This window comes from Haemaphysalis longicornis, unplaced genomic scaffold (genome assembly GCF_048455015.1).
Source record: "Haemaphysalis longicornis isolate Haplotype H1 unplaced genomic scaffold, Haemaphysalis longicornis Haplotype H1 scaffold_3, whole genome shotgun sequence".
Lineage (NCBI taxonomy): Eukaryota > Metazoa > Arthropoda > Arachnida > Ixodida > Ixodidae > Haemaphysalis > Haemaphysalis longicornis.
In genome coordinates this window covers 181,905,462-181,921,902 of record NW_027526335.1, presented here as the reverse complement: position 1 = coordinate 181,921,902, position 16,441 = coordinate 181,905,462, and the positions used below count along the sequence as shown (strand labels likewise).

General features: G+C 48.4%; 1 protein-coding gene across 1 annotated transcript in view; it reads right to left on the bottom strand.

The window, feature by feature from the left end:
- Nucleotides 1–16,441, bottom strand: part of LOC144175851 (sialin-like) — a 98,724-nt gene that overhangs the window by 12,329 nt on the left and 69,954 nt on the right. Inside the window, exons 3-5 of the mRNA XM_077704868.1 lie at nt 8,581–8,838; nt 5,710–5,884; nt 4,516–4,652 (exon numbers count right to left, since the gene is read on the bottom strand). Of these exons, the coding sequence (XP_077560994.1) occupies nt 4,516–4,652; nt 5,710–5,884; nt 8,581–8,838 (570 nt within the window). The remainder of the gene's footprint in view (nt 1–4,515; nt 4,653–5,709; nt 5,885–8,580; nt 8,839–16,441) is intronic.

The window sequence follows — 16,441 nt, the reverse complement described above, 5'->3', positions numbered from 1 at the left end:
GCTTTATTCAATGGTAGTGCCCGAAAGTTACTTATTTTTCTGCAAAGTTCTCACGCACAGTCCGCGTTGAATGTAATACCTTGCTTCGCGTTCAGTATCCCCTTTAATAGGGCGTTCTATCCCACTGGGTTGGGAGGCACCAGGCGTAAGTCTATCGGGAGCAGCTCCCGACGAATAATTCCAAAAGAACCTTAGATATTTCCATAAAGTACTCTAGCTAAATTAGCAGTTAGGAGAAAAACTTGTGTACTCAAAGTAACGCCGTTAAAAAGTTCTCAAGAGCGGCAGCCAATATGAAAAAAAGAGGTCCCCAATCCAAGCTGTGAACGTTGTTGGGCATCGAAGCCGCCGAAGGAGGCCACGGAACAACGCACGATTGTTTGCAGGTTTCGGTTTAACATAATACTTAATAGTTAATTAAGTTAATGAAACTTGTAAGGACTACAGCTTCATCCCTGCCCGTTTCATTATGGTTTTCTAAGGCTGCTTGAATGGCTTACGAGCGGCGGCTTCATTTTGTTTGTATTAAAACTGCGACTGACGATTATTTATTATAACGGCTCAGATAATCCTCCCTACTTGTGTGTAGTCGTTTGAGCAGTAAACCAAAATCATGTACCCCTCCTTTAAACGACGACTATGGCTGAACGCGAAGCTTTCTCGTGACGGATTCTTTGGTTGTCTTCTAAGTTTTCCAAACCGCTTCGACCTTGTTGAAAGGGAGCAGTTTTGGGTATTAACACTCAAAAGATGAACACAAGCTGAGACCTATAGAGGGCTATCGGCCAATCTCCCTCTGCAATGTTGACTATAAAATATTTGCAAAAGTTTTATCTAACCGTCTTCAACATGTAATTTCTAGTTTAGCTGAGTCTCACCAAACGTGCAGTATTCGGAACAGAAGTGTTCAAACGAATAACATATGATTCGGTTGAACAGATATGGCCCTTATCCAAATTTACCTAGCAGAAGCATTTGATCGGGTGTCTCACGATTTTTTATTCGCACTTTTGGAAGCGGCTAATGTAGGTGATGTGCTGTATCAAGGCATTCAGCTTTGCTACAAGAATCTGGTCGTAAATCGCGTTCTCTCGAAGCCAGTTCAGATCAGGTCGTCTGTTCGACAGGGCTGTCCACTATCGCCTCTACTGTTTGCACTGTACATAGAGTCTCTTTGCCTTAGCATACAACAGAGCCGAAGGGTACGTGGTTTTTAGTTAGCGTCATGTGAAGTTAAAGCTCTTGCGTATGCTGATGACATCGCCTATTTTTGTGCTGACAAGCGTAGTGTTCACGAAGCCCTCATATTGACTAAGGAGTTTTGTGACGTGTCCGGAGCGGTCATGAATATGGAGAAAACTAAGGGGTTTTGGTTGGGCCAGTGGGGAACCAAACCTTCCAAATTTGCAAGTATTAGTTGGCACAACACGCCGCTTGAGTACCTTGGCGTGCCTTTGCACCAAATAAGGAACTCAGGACCACACTCGTCTTCAGCAATCACGCATGTCAACCGCGCCTCGCAGGCATGGATGGGGCGAGGACTTTCTATATTTGCCCGTGCGCAAGTCTGCAATGTCTTCTTGGTAGCAAAGCTTGTTTATGTGCTTCAGGTACTGCACTGTGCGCGGGCGAAAGTCCAGGCTCTATACATAGTATTTGCTAGCTTCGGGGGGGTGGGGGGGGGAGCCAATGCGCAGGGATGATTTGTTTCTTCCTTTAGGGTCTGGTGGTGTTGGGTTAATGCCTTTGTTTGTGCACCAACTTGCGCCTCGGTTTTTCTTCTGCAAGTTGGTGGAGAATCCAATTTTACTTACTGTACTCCAAGAGCGCATAAGTTACCATTTACCTTTTCTCCTTGTTTCTACAGGTGAGGTGAACAAGAAGCCGCCATGGGGTTTTCTAAAAGAAGTTGTGGATACTTTTCATTTCCTTACTGCGCGGTTTTCTCAGGAGTACCTGTTTAGTCTTTAAAGTAAGGCTATGACGCAAACTTTAATTCATAATCTGTTCCTCATGCCTCTTTATCGCCAGCCATACTTGCGGGACCATAAGAATAATGTTTTAGATCGTGTCAAGCGCATGTGCGTGCTGCAAAATGCCAAAACGTTTTAAATGCAGAGCATTTCTAACTCACGATGTCACCCGTTCTAGTTGTCCGTAGTAGTCCGCACCCCTCCCCCTACACTATATAAAAAAAATAATACTTACCGGTGCCTGGTTTCGATCCCACGACCCTGCGGGCGGAACGCAAGGTACATGGTGCTCTACCCACTGCGCCACAAAGCCGACACAGAATGGAAGGCTACGAACGCGCCTGATATCCTTGACTCATTCAAACTACGTCAAGAAGCTGCTGATACAACGCATTCACTACCTGTGGGCGGAACGCGGGGTACATGGTGCTCTTCCCACTGCGCCACAAAACCGACACAGAATCAAAGGCTACGAACGCGCCTTATATCCTTGACTCATTCAAACTACGTCAAGAAGCTGCTGATACAACGCATTCACTACCTGTGGGCGGAACGCGGGGTACATGGTGCTCTTCCCACTGCGCCACAAAACCGACACAGAATAAAAGGCTACGAACGCGCCTTATATCCTTGACTCATTCAAACTACGTCAAGAAGCTGCTGATACAACGCATTCACTACCACCAACTCCCCAAACACTAAACGTTAACGCAATACACCCACCCCTTATGCGACGCATTAACTCGAGTCCCCCTCGCGGGGAGATGGGCCCAATTTTTTTCTTTAAGCCCCATTCGCAAACGCTTCGTTAAAACATGGCTGCGCGAAAAAGGAATGCGCGAAAAAGGAAAGAGGAATCCCTTGGTCAGACAATTGCCGCTTGTGCAATCAACCAGAGACTATTGACCATTGTTTTGTGCTGTGCCATGACGCGGTGTTTTTCTGGGATGTTTTGCAACAGACACTAAAAAAGGACATTGACATCACCCCGTACACCATTCGCTTCTTGCCATTTGAAGACGTTAATCAGGTGCCATAAGACGTTTTTGTTGTACTAGTGTTGTTTAGCTTGTGCAAGTGCCACATGATTTATTGGCATGCGGAACCCCCTAAGCCACCCCAGTGCATTTTCCGGGAACAGGCGGCGTTGGTACGGAGCGTTTATGCGGCGCAGCAAGTGATCCACCGGAATGGCTGCCTCTTTTGGATGCCTGAGTTTTGAAACCGCGCCGACCTTTGTTAGGCCGACGTGCTTACCCTTTGCTGTCTGTTAGTGTTTATATTGTGTGTTAATTGTCTTGTCTGAGTTTGTCTAAAATTTCCATCCATTAAAGAAAAAAAAAAGAAATGGAGCAATCGGATAGACGCCATCTTCATAACGCAAGGGACTCAGGTTCGATTCCGGCTCGGGAAGCGTTTTTTTTTTCTCTTTCACTTCGGCTTTTTCGAGTTACAGACGACATCAGTGAGAGCACTAAAGCTTCGCTTTAATATAGTCCGTTTCGAGACAATCCGGGTAAAGCCCGAGTTGCAGCCATTTTCTATAACCATGCGGCTTCCGTAGAGTGCCATGTGTTGACGCCGTCAGACAGGAATTCCGAAACGTTTGCAACTCCACGGCTAACTATGAGAAGTAAATGAAACACGGCGTAATAATAGCGTTGTCTTAGCGGCAAATTGCATTATGATTTTTTTCAAGAAATGAGGATTAAATTAAAAGCTACAGAGAACCCGCGAGAAACTTGTTTTTGCCGAAAAGCGTTCACGATGGGGGCAGCGCAAAGCAAAACTTGGACAAGAAAGACCACGGGGTGAAGCGCTTCGTCCCGTGCTTTATCCCGTGGTCTTTTTTGTCTAAGTTTTGTTTTGCGCTGTCCCCATCATGAACCTATACCAACAAGCCCAACTCGTGGCTCTTGGCGTATTTGGCTGGCGGACGCGAAAATTTCGGGGGCCGAGCCGTATATGCAGCTTCTCTGCAAAGGCTGAGTGTGACAGTGTGCGACAATTCTGCTGGTCTAATTAGTCGGGAAGAAATGCTACACTTCTCGCTCAGAGGGCAGCGATAACTTGCATAACGAACTACATTACTTCGGCCCCCCTCCCCCTCCACCATAAATCCCCCATTTCTGTCGCAAGGTTTGTAACCTGTTAAATGCAGAAATCAAGGCGTAAAAAAAAAAAACAGCGTGCATGTGCCCCCCGTGCATGGAACGGATAATAGGGTAACGTTAAGGGACAAGAAGAGAGCGGAGTGGGTCAGGCAACATATTAGTGGAAATCAAGAAGAATAAATGGGTGTGGGCAGGGCACGTAATGCAAAGGCAAGATAACCGTTGGTCCTGGGCAACAGTGGATCCCTAGAGAAGGCAAGCGTGACAGGGGGCGGCAGGAAGATAGATGAGCAGATGTGATTAGGAAGTTTGCGGGGATAAATTGGCCGTAGTTAGCACAGGACCTGGATAATTGGATATCTATGGGAGAAGCCTTTGCCCTCCAGTGGGCGTAGATGGAGTGATGATGATGCGCCCCCAGAACGCACCTGTAGGGGTGGCAGCGGCCTCTGGCATCGTCCTCGGGTGATGTACTCTCTCTCGTCGTCGCTGATCCAGGGATCCTGTTCGGGTGAGCTCCGGACCCGCCACGCGTACAGCACGAAGTAGCCGCATCCCACAAGGCCTGCAGATCAGATAGCAACAAAATATTCTCATGCTTTCCGCACTTGTTGCGCGAAGAAGTGTGCAGCGAGGGCTCAATTACTTTAGCTTTGAAAATACGCGTGGTACCTTCGTAGAAGGGTTCCGACGGAATGCGGTGGGTAATTTAGGGCTATTTTCAAATTGCGATTCAGCACATTTTGGAACTGGCGCGCCAGCGTCGGTCACATCACGAAGCAAGCTCTTCGGACTGGTTGCAGGCAGTTTTTTCGAATAAACCAAAGATGGTAGTTGTGGTCAAGAGTCTCTGCACCCAACATACCCGCACTGATTTAGAGCTAAAATTACCGTTCTTGAAGCAAGTAAAGCGAGCGTTGTATCTGCGTTTCCTCTAACATGGCGTGAGATTTGCTGCTTCGGCGAGTATAAAAGCAAGCGGGCTCCAAAGACGGGCACCAGGGAGCTATTTTGCATTTGGCATTTTTTCATGTCATGTGCACGTAAAAAAGTTTGTCGTCTTTAATTTGGCCCCACCTTCCTTATAGCTTCCTGGTTTTAATGATATCCCTTGGACCGACAGCACCTCCTAACAGTAAACGAAATAAAAGCACAATTGTGCTACAACCGACATGCACAACGCTACTACAACCAAAGTCCTCTCTCAATCAAAATTGTAAAGCGGAAAGTGACATAGAAAGTTTTCTGGCGTTATTACACTCGTCAGAATTGACCACTTTCGTTCTTAAGTGTAGTCATCTCTTCTCGCCGGACTACGGAACACTTCGGTACTCTGATGATCCCTTACTGCCTCCTTCTGGTCAGTACGGAAGATTACACGCGTTCCGGGTTTCGTGCTTCAAGAGCTACAGTCAGATAACCAAGGACCTCGTATTCTTCCGAAGCTCCTGTTCATCTCGTAGTCTGAGGGAAAAGAGGACGGCAACGACACGCTCTTTTACTTTTGGTTGATGTTAGCTGGTTGATGTTCCCAAAGTAAGGAGCGCTGGCCTTTTGCTATGCGTTACCGTTCTGTGTTGTCATCGTTTAGGCTTAGCGGAGCGGCGCGAATAATGACTCACCAAAAACGTAGAAGGCGGCTTCCCAGCCCAGGGAGTCGCAGAGCAGCGCCGTGAGGGGCATGGCGAGCACTGCGCCCACGTTGGCGCCGACGTAGGCCACGGCTAGCAGGGACCCGCGCTCGTGGGGGGGCGCCCACTGGGCCACCATGCTGAACATGGCCGGGTACGTCACGCCCTGCGCGTGCGCGGCCAAGGTATAGAGCCTTTATCAGGCGCGCACCCGACGCAGTCATCCAATGCTGGATCAATCGGAACAAGTATGTGTTTGGACAAGGCATGCATCCTGAACATGATGATGATGATGATTGTGGGGGTTTAACGCGCCGACGCAACGCTGGCGATGAGGCGCGCCGTAGTGGAGGGCTCCGAATTAATTTTGACCACCTGGGGATCTTTAACGTGCGCCGAAATCTCGTACACACGGGCGTTCCTGCTTTTCGCCTCCATCAGAAAAGCGGCCGCCGCGGCCGGGAATCGAACCCGCGATGCATCCTGAACACGGAAGGGAAGCCCGGCATGGGGTAGTGCTGGAACGCATTCAGCGTGCATGCTCCCTAAACCTTTGCGATTTGCGCAGAAGGTAGGGCAATCTTACCATTGCACAGAACACGAATGGATGCTGCGACGGACAGTTGGTACAAAGGCGTGCTCGCCACAGCCATCACCTAGATTGATGACTCAGACGAATGATGAAACGGGTAGGCTGATGGGTTGAGATTTGATTAAGCTTTATTCATTGTTTTTTTTTTCGGTGAGAAGGACGCGGGCCGAAAGGTTTATATATCTCAGCTATGGTGCTACCGCTCTCTGTGACATTTTTCGCAGGGGCTTCCACTACAGATGCGGCTATTTTCGACTCGACTAGCCTATTAGCAGCACGTGCAATGAAAACGAGTGAATATATATATATATATATGATGCTACCACCAAAAAAGACGCACGGTCAAAGCGGGGGTATATACAAAACGTGTGTCTGGCAGAGAAGGCCCTGAAACGTATTTTTGTGTTACTTTCGTGGGAGCTGACATGCCCTGCAAAAGGTATAGTGGTGAGCCGTGTTAAAGCGGTCATCTTCCCGGACATTGAACCACACAACTCATCTGTGAAAAGTCATTCGTGAGGCGAGTGTAGGGTTTACGTTTCAGCGCCTAAAGCAAATGGCAGGGATTGCGGAAGAATAAAGACCGACAGAAAGTGCGAACACACCATGTTTTTGTGAACGGTGTTATCCCAACGATTGGTGACTTTCATTGAACTTAGTACTGACTCGTTAGACGCTGCCGCGTCTGTGCCGAGTACACCTGATGATGGAGCTGTTTCATAAGCCGTAACAAGATATGGATTCCAAACTCTTTCACGACTGCATGACTGAAGGCGTGACTAGCGCAGCACTATACATTGTCATGTATTTGGCGTTAGGCCTATTTAGCGGATCATGTGCGCGTAGTAAACCAGCGCAGAGCGATCTCACTCCTTCCCCTTCTGGCTTTCTGGGAAAAAAATAAAGCTGTTTTTCTCTCCCTCCCTCTCCCAAATATCTCCATCAGTTCTCTGATCTCGGCCAGTTAACGAGCATAAGAAGTGAGTATAAGAAGTCATTCAGGGGCTTATTACGCACGGTAACGTATTCAGTCCATTTCAGTCATTCTTCCTGTGCTAGGAAGAGAGAAATTACGTACACAAACCGCCGCTAAATTCTAATATCAGTCTGCCCTGAATCTCAAAACTTCCATTTTAATGTGCCTTGAGCTGAAACGTCCCCTGCTGCTGGGATCATTTCTAATAGGAGAAAAAAAAAATGGGCTGGAGATAATTTGTGCCAACATCATGATAACTAACGCATGACATCTTGCCCTATAAATAACAACTGAGATGCTGCGCGCATTGAAATTGACTTGAATAGCTTGCCAGTTTGATGCCCACCAACGTACAAAATGTAAGTCAGTGAGGATACCGGATGTGACTGGTAGCAACCATCTTTAGTATTGCAGGAGGTTGCATATATATACAGTAAACCTCGTTATAACGAAGTCCTCGGAACGATAAACTGACTTCGTTGTAAGGCATACTTCTTCAAAAGCAGGCATGCTGGGCTCTTTGGGCATCATGAAACACTTGCAATAGAGCAAAATGTCGAATAAAGCGATTTCCTTATAACGGGGGTTGGCTGTATTTGAGTACAAATACTACGAAATATGTTTTTGTAGGATACTCACATGGGCTGCATGAAAGCTGAAGTAAATTGCACTGGGTCTGAACGGTACACTGGAAGAAGGTTTTCTAGCGTCGCCGTTAAATCGTCGTTTACATTGATAACAATAGTCTGACCTGAAATTCACCCCGATTCTCGCTGCTGTGCCTGCGAACAGAGCGCAACAACGTACGCTATCCTGTGTTCTCGCTAGAGCGCCTGCCGAGGGTCCACGCGCTACCAGGGTAGCCGGTGTGCAGTCATGTGACCATTCTTGCAGTGTCACACAGGATCACTTACGCGAGTAGCTATTACCTTGGAAAAAACGTGTATGCAACTAAAAGTCATCTATGGTTCAGTAACTCTTCAGGTGTTTTGGCATATCTCCCTCCGTGTAAATGAAATCGGGTCATAGTTTTTTCCAGGCAATTTGTACCTCTAAAGCCCGAAGCCACAATGAGAATAATTGTGCGACCTTTTTGAGTACACAGCTGTAATCTCCCTCATCCTTTAGTAGGTGCACGATTATTCCGTTGTCTACTGATCATTTCCTTCTCTTCATAGGTTCCTTCATGCGCCATTTCCGCCTTTTCAACCTGAATGAATGAATGAATGAATGAATGAATGAATGAATGAATGAATGAATTAATGAATGAATGAAAGGGGAACGAGGAGCTTGCCTCTCCGAGTCCCTCGAGCACCCGGACGGCGACGAGGGTTCCAGCGCCTCCGTTAGACGCGACCGAGGCCCTGGCGGCGGCCGGTGTCACCAGGGATCCGAGCGCAGTGCCGAGCATGCCAAGCCCAAAGGGCCACTTTCCGCCCACCACTCCGGCCAGCCAGCCGCCGGGCATCTGGGTGGCCGAGTAGCCGTAGAAGAACGCGCCCAGCACCACGCCCTGCGTCCATGGGCTCCACGAGAACTCGCCCTCGCCCGCCTGCACAACGTTAATCGAAGCATAAAGCAACGAGGTTATCTCATTTCACTCCTTCCAGTCGGTGTTCGCATTCATGCTCCCGCTAACTTGAAAGCATGCATCAACAACCCGTTTGGAAATATGTGCTCAGTGTATAATCGCTCGTGGAACCATCAAAGATTTGTAGAAGATGGGAAAACCTGGGCAGATGTATACACAATAGAGCACGGTTCTACGCATGCGCAGGGCTAGGGTTGGCCGCTATGTGCATGCGCACCTGACTGACCGTACACTGGCGCCGCACCGGGACCGGGTTTTCTTCATACCGCATCCTTTTAATGACGTCAGAAGAATCAGACCGACCGGATGGATTGCCCACGCTCATTGATGTGTTTCCAGCCGGATGGGGGAGACGTTCTTGGGTTCATTTTTAAATTCTCTTGTAGTGCTTCGCTGAGACAAAGTTAAGGGTTGAGTCTTTCTGCGAGTAAGGGTCATTCGTAAACGCCACAGCTCAAAGGTATGTCGCAAGACAAAAACTTCAGCGATTGGTTTGCCTGCCCGTCACGTAAAACGGGACATAAATAGATTTTGCACATTGTTGCTGACATGATCAGAAGGAAACACAACCGCTGCGGCAGGTTCAGGATGACACACGATGAACGTTGCATAAAACGTCATATGTTGGCATAAGACTTCGCGGATTTATCGCTTCGAGTAAAAATAGTTCCAATGCACAAGCCACTTTCATGTCTAGTTGTTTTAAAAAGAAGTTTTTCCACCTTGAATACTCGAAGCCGCACTTGTTAAAGCGCGACGAGGATAAAGCGTGTAAAAGCGCAGCAAGCGACTTTGAATGTAAACAGAACATAAAAAACTGGCAAATGAACGAAAACATGTAGGGAACACAAACAAGCTGATTATGATGACACCAGCTTGCGTGATCGACTACTGTTCTTCCCCACAAGAAACTCTAGTTGTGGGCGTAGCGGCCTTGTGATCTCACCCTTTGAGCTTTCGTGGTGGTGTTGTGCGTACCTTGTTTATTGTATGCGGTACTAATTGCAATAATTGGCATTAAACGCGCTGGGAACTAGTTTTGCAAGAGCTATAGGCTATATGAACAATAGACGAATGCATCGGACCTATCGACCAATACACCTATAGGAGTCTATAAACTGATTAAGCCTTATGGTTTGATTCAACTCTACGGTGAACTCTACGGTTTTTAGATGCAAAGCATCTCTTGCTCTCGGCTCCGTCGTCCATCGTCCGTCCATCCACCGGCCCAGGAAGACACCGGCAACACTGTCGCTCCAGCATCTCATGGTCGGGGCTATTTCCCTCCCTTGTTGTGGCGCCGTCCACACCGCCACTGCGCATGCTTGGCCCGGCCAAGGAAGACACCGGTAACACTGTCGCTCCAGGAGCCATTAAAGGGTAAGACACCACCGGGCGTTCAGCAAGCCGAGCATGCGCAGTGGGGGTGTGGACGGCGCAACAACGACAACGGAGGGACACAGCCCCGTCGCATCTAATAATATTACACCATCTTCCCATAGGGGAACCCTGAGTAGTGTGCGAAACAGCCATGAGCTCAACACAATTTCCCATTTTGTAGTTCCGGTAAGTGAAAAGTGTGGTAGTTACCTCGGAAACAAAACTGTAAATATAACGTTAGCTACGTACCTCAACTTAACGGAAACGACGAACTGAAAAATTTCCCCGCATTTCCCCGAGGGGAAGAATGTGAAAGTGCGAATGCAGGAGTTGAATTTGCGCGGTTCGGTAATGTTCGCGAAAGAGAGATCACACACACACACACACAGCTACAAAGAAAGAAAGATGCATTTATTCACAGACACCTATTTGTGTTGTCGTTGTACTTGATTGCTAGAGCGGATCTCAGCTTTGAAATTTCGTGTCAGTGCTCCTTTAAGCGGGTGCATTAGCCCTTCTCACGCCCGATTCCTGGCCAATCCCCCATGTGGGTATGTGCCATGCACAGACACCTATTTGTGTTGTCGTTGTACTTGATTGCTAGAGCGGATCTCAGCTTTGAAATTTCGTGTCAGTACTCCTTTAAGCGGGTGCATTAGCCCTTCTCACGCCCGATTCCTGGCCAATCCCCCATGTGGGTATGTGCCATGTCAGCGGCCAGGCAGCGCGCGCCCATCTCCCCCCGTTGCCAAGGAAGACGAGGAGCGCGCGCACCCGCAGCTGTTGCTATGTGGACGGACGGCGGTCAACGGAATTCAGGGTCGCTTATAAAGTGCATTCGCACTTAAAACTAATGGGCACTTGAATCGACCCCATGGCTGCTTTGCATACTACTCAGGGTTCCCCTACGGGAGGATGGTGTCATTTTTATAGGGAACCAGATAGCCTTGCCTGACGTTCTACGTAATCTACTGGAATACAAAGCCTTGCGGAAAGTGATTGTGAGCTTGGTTCTTATAGACTTATAGCTAAGCTGAGAACGCGCACGGGTGCGGTACTCTGTAGCGGACCATGGGGACGCTATCCCTCTGATACCGCCGAAACCAGTTATTCCAGTGAAGGTGCACCGGAATCCAAAGGGGTGGGCGCCGAACCTGGGAAATTTATCGGACAGCTGTAAAATTGCTCCATAAATATATCGGTGAAGACATTGAGCGAGTTTTCCTGTGTGTGTGTGTGTGTGTGTGTGTGTTTGCGTGTGTGTGTGTGCGTGTGTGTGTGCGTGTGTGTGTGTGTGTGCGTGAGTGCGTGCGTGTGTGTGTGTGTGTGTGTGTGGGTGTGTGTGTGTGTGTGTGTGTGTGTGTGTGGGTGTGGGTGTGTGTGTGTGTGTGTGTGTGTGTGTGTGTGTGTGTGTGTGCGGCAGCTTCCGAGGCTTCAGAATTTCTATTGAGGCTTCTATACACATTTTTTTGCAATCACATGGTTCTTTTTAAACGCTCCTTGAAAAAATTGACAATTTGAATGCACATGTTGCGGAGAGGTCGCACCTGCACTTCCCCGTCCCCCGTTCTCGTGTTTCTGCGCCAAAAGCAGCCCCTCGCTTATACCTGCACGTGTTCATTAGTGCACACTCTACACACGACCTCTGAGCTTTTGTTGTTTAGAAAATGTTTTCGCCTTCTTTGGTCACTCTCCTCTTTTGTATATATCTACACATTTATTTTCTACCCATTTTTTTATTTATTTCTCTGCCCATGTGTTGCCGTCTTGTATGCCTAATACTCATGTACCCAGTGCACCGCCCGAGAAGGCCCAGCGCTGTTGGTGAGCAGTTCAAATAAATAAATAAATAAATAAATAAATAAATAAATACATAAATAAATAAATAAATAAATAAATAAAACTCAAGTAGGGCTTTCAAGCAATGACGCTCAATTGGGATGGGACCGAAGCCAACTTGCATTGTGGTCTACGGGATACCTTAGTATACCAAGGGACATTTAGCTTGCGCCGAAATCTATGAACACATGCACTTGTGTTTCTCGCCCGCAGGAGAGAAAGAGCTGTTCCCGATCCGCTCTCTCACTCACTCTCTCTCTCTCTCTCTCTCTCTCTCTCACGAGTAATGTGTCACTTGCCATTCCACTCTGTGAATGCGGATGACCAGCTCAGCTGTTTCTGGCTTATTGATTGGCCAAATGCTCCGTTCAAACGGCGCCGTCGCGCCGGGAAAGCGTTCAGTGGAATTGTAGCCACGCCGACGTCTTGCATTTTCGGCCTCGCGGTATTCGGGGTCCCGACGGGCATCGCGCTTACGCTTGGCCGCGCGGCCCGATCTTCGTCGGTGGTCTACTCCCGCCACGTTCGCGTCCATTACCGCCTATTTTTTCATGGGTAGGAATGACTTTGTAACACACGGTGTGCGAATGCCAGCTTACGAAGGTCAAGCTTACACTGATCTCATTTAGATCATATCAGATCAGATTTATTTCCAGTTTTACATCAAAAGAAAAACGGCGGAAAGAAAGGCAAAAAGTGTCGGAACACCTGACGGAGGCCAGCCCTCCCTTAAACAAGAAAATTAAAACAAAATACACAATCATTAAAATACAAAATACAATACTGACAAAAAAGCAAAAAAACCAAAAATGAAACCGAAACTGTGCACATAAGAGGCTTGAAAGCGTGAAAGCAAAACTAAGAGAATAAGGACAAACGTTGGGTTCATTAAAAATGAACGAAACGAAACGGCACAAGCCAGAACCAGTAAGCATTTCAGGAAAATTCGTGGACGTTGTCATCCCACTGGTTTGTCTCCGTAAACTAGCATTTCCTGAACATATTTTTCTTGAATTTGTGATTCGGTATGGTTGCGTTTGCTAAATAAAGAATGGTGGGGTGTAAAGTTAGAGTTTGCGGTATTCGAGATGCTGAAGTCTGAATACCATATTTGGTACGAGCTTTAGAGCATTGAAACTGGGAACACCGAATATTATAATATTATAAACGTCGGCTTCGCTTCCAAATATAAACGCGTTGCTAGAAATGCATTTCCCAGGGGCAATATACAACATGCAATATATCAAAATATGAAGCGCCGGAGGTGAACGTGTGGCGGAAGGAGAGGGTGTTCCATAGGGAGGAGGAGAGAGCAGCTTTTCGCGGTTCACGCGTGGAAAAAAAAAAAAGGGCGCAGCCTGCGCTAGTGTTGCAAGGCTGGAGGAACAGCAGAGCTTAGGGCCGACCTGTCTTTTCCTCACACTGACAGCGGACCGCAAGAGAGAGGGAGCAGCCGGACCCCAGCAGCGCAAAGCCGTTTTGGACGGCACTGTAGCCAACGACCATTAAAGTATGTACAGTGTTTATTCAGTATATCGATCGCCGTTATCCCTTTCGTAGTCGTCTTCCGAGGGCACAGCCGAGTAGGGCAAATCTTCTTGTAGCGCGTCCTCGCCTCGCGATCGACCTCCACTTCTTCGTCAGCTGGTCCGGTGGCCGTCTCCACGTGTGGGTTGTTACGGGCTGCTTTGAAAGATTTGTCCTCAACGTCTACGGCACGACATACCCGTGGCGCGCCGGCTACAAGATGACGACGAAGGCGGGATCTTCTCATGTGGGGTAAGCGCACGCGCAAGCCTGGACGACGCCGGGCTGTCACCGCGAGGCACGTGCTCACGTGCGCTAGGGGTTTTCTGTATATTTCGGACGGATTTGTGTCGGCCTAAGCAGCTCTGCTGATAAAAAAATTGCGCCCACCTCCCCTCGCGGGAACCCTGGTGTGATGCGACGCTGAAGGGGGTTCCATTGTGCGTTTTCGTTGGGTCGATTACTCGAATTGCGTGAGCAATCGTCGGGTAATGCGAGAGAGACAGAGAGACAGCACGCGTAGCGCCGAGGACCGTCGACTGAGAGACCGGCCGGAGCGCAGCACTCCGCGCAGCGCGCCCGAAGGAGAGGAGACCGCGGAGAGAGACGCGCTTGCGCCGCGCGCAGCGCCGCCCACCGGCGGAGTGAGAGTGCGCTGCGCCACGCGCCCGCAGATGTTGGGCGAGCGTGTTCGCTATCGGAGGGAGGAGAGAGGGTGAGCGGAAGAGAGACGCAGCTGCGCGGACGCGGACGACGATGACGCAGGAAGGACAGGGACGCCGGCAAGAGATGCTCCTCTCAGCGTCGCATCTAAAAAACATAACATTAGAGTTTGACTGTAACAGCTAAGATTGATTGATTGATTGTAGGGTTTAACGCGCCGACGCAACGCAGGCGATGAGGCGCGCCGTAGTGGAGGGCTCCGGATTAATTTTGACCACCTGGTGATCTTTAACGTGCGCCGAAATCTCGTACACACGGGCGTTTTTGCTTTTCGCCTCCATCAGAAAAGCGGCCGCCGCGGCCGGGAATCGAACCCGCGACCTCGTGCTCAGCAGCGCAACGCCTTAACCACTGAGCCACCGCGGCGGGTAACAGCGAAGATGTAAAAACGTCCTCGTGAGGGTTAAGCACTACTATACAAAGACAGCAACTAGTACGTGGTAAAACGAGCATGCATTCGGCTTGCCGAAAAGGAAACACGTACCTTCCCAGCGCCTTTGATAAAACTACTAAGCTACGGGTGCTCTGACTCGTAAAATAACAGATGCGTTCTGCTCCCGTATCAAGGAAACACCGTGACAGAATTCGCGTCGGCTTGAATGTCGTCCGGCTATATAGAAAGCAATAAAGCTGGCAGAAAGATGCGGAAATGAAGCGCGCGGCTTCTCCGGCGTGTGTTCACGTTGTTTTCCACCCGAAGTTCGACCAGGAAACCTCCCGGGATGCATTGGTTTCAAATGTGCGTGTGCTAGATTTGAGATGTACGCGCTCTTCCTGAAAGCGCCTCAGAACGTCACTATCTTCGAATCGGAGCTGTGCGGTGCTCTCTCGAAGCCGGCGACTGTCTGAGAGAGACAGGACAAAAGCGATGCATCCGTATGCATAGCCCCGAAACATTGTTTTTACGTGTTGTACTTCCAGGCGAATCAGAGGCGTCTTAGAGTGCGCTCTGAGCAGGTATAGCGGTAAAAGACCACAGTGCTTTGGCAGATGAACCAAGAAGTGCTTACGTTCAACGTATTGAACGAGCACTTCCGTAATAAAGCGTTTTCGGATAATTTGAACTATGTAGCGTCGCATACCGTGTAGCCTACGCTATTTCATTTGCCTTTTCCCATTGAAAGTATGTATTGAAGAGACCCCGCATGATTTCTCTGTTGGGTTTTCGGTTGCGCCTTCTTGAAGCCGAAATGAAGTTCCACGACGTCAGCGCAGAACGGCTGTGTAGCTGTAGTTTTAATGTAAATGCGCCAAAGAAAGTCATACCAAGTTCGGCTGCTATGCTGACTGCATGCAAATAGATTTACTAACCTGGTAATGTAAAGATTACACAATGATAACAGCACCCTTTTTTTTTCGTTTTTTATAACCTGTTGGGTTTATTCGTACGGTTTCCTAGAAAAAGGTATGTGTGGTTCTCGCTCAAATGGGTCCTACCTTAAAGAGACTCTGAAACAATTGTGATAATCGCTTTCACTCTTTCCTTCGCCTCTGGAAGCATTGTGGAAGCTGTTGTTATCGCCAGCACGGAGCTGCACTGGGTGACTTGTTCGTCGCGGGAGACCCTCCTTCCGTTTCTGCTTTGCTTTTGTGTCTATCGAAGGCTATCGAAAGCCTTGACTGCCGCAATTGAAAGAAATCCTGCCAATAGCTCTCGCATTGCTGTAATGACGCAATTTGGGCGCTTCAAGAACGCAAGAACCGGGAAAGAGAGAAAAAGCTTTTGAGCAAGTTTGTAAGTTATCTTATGGTAATTTTTGGCGGCGGCACTTTGTGACTCCCTATTCCAGTACTGGATGTGTTTGTTGGCTACGCTCTGAAAGCATTTAGGATTTAGAAAAAAAAATCAGAAGTATTGCAGGGCCCTTTAAACAGTGTTGCAAAGCTTTGACGTATGAAAATATTGTACGAAATCTTGTGTAACTGGGTAAATTAGAAATGTATTTCATCGCAGTTTGAAAACGAATCTCGTCTCGCGCTGGGCCGTGGTTTGGTGGCGAATGGTAACGTTAACTCAAAGCAACAGGGTCGCGTGTCAGTGCAAGATCGTGGTGTCATAATGTCGCCCAGACTTGCTTCACTCAAAACGGGACGA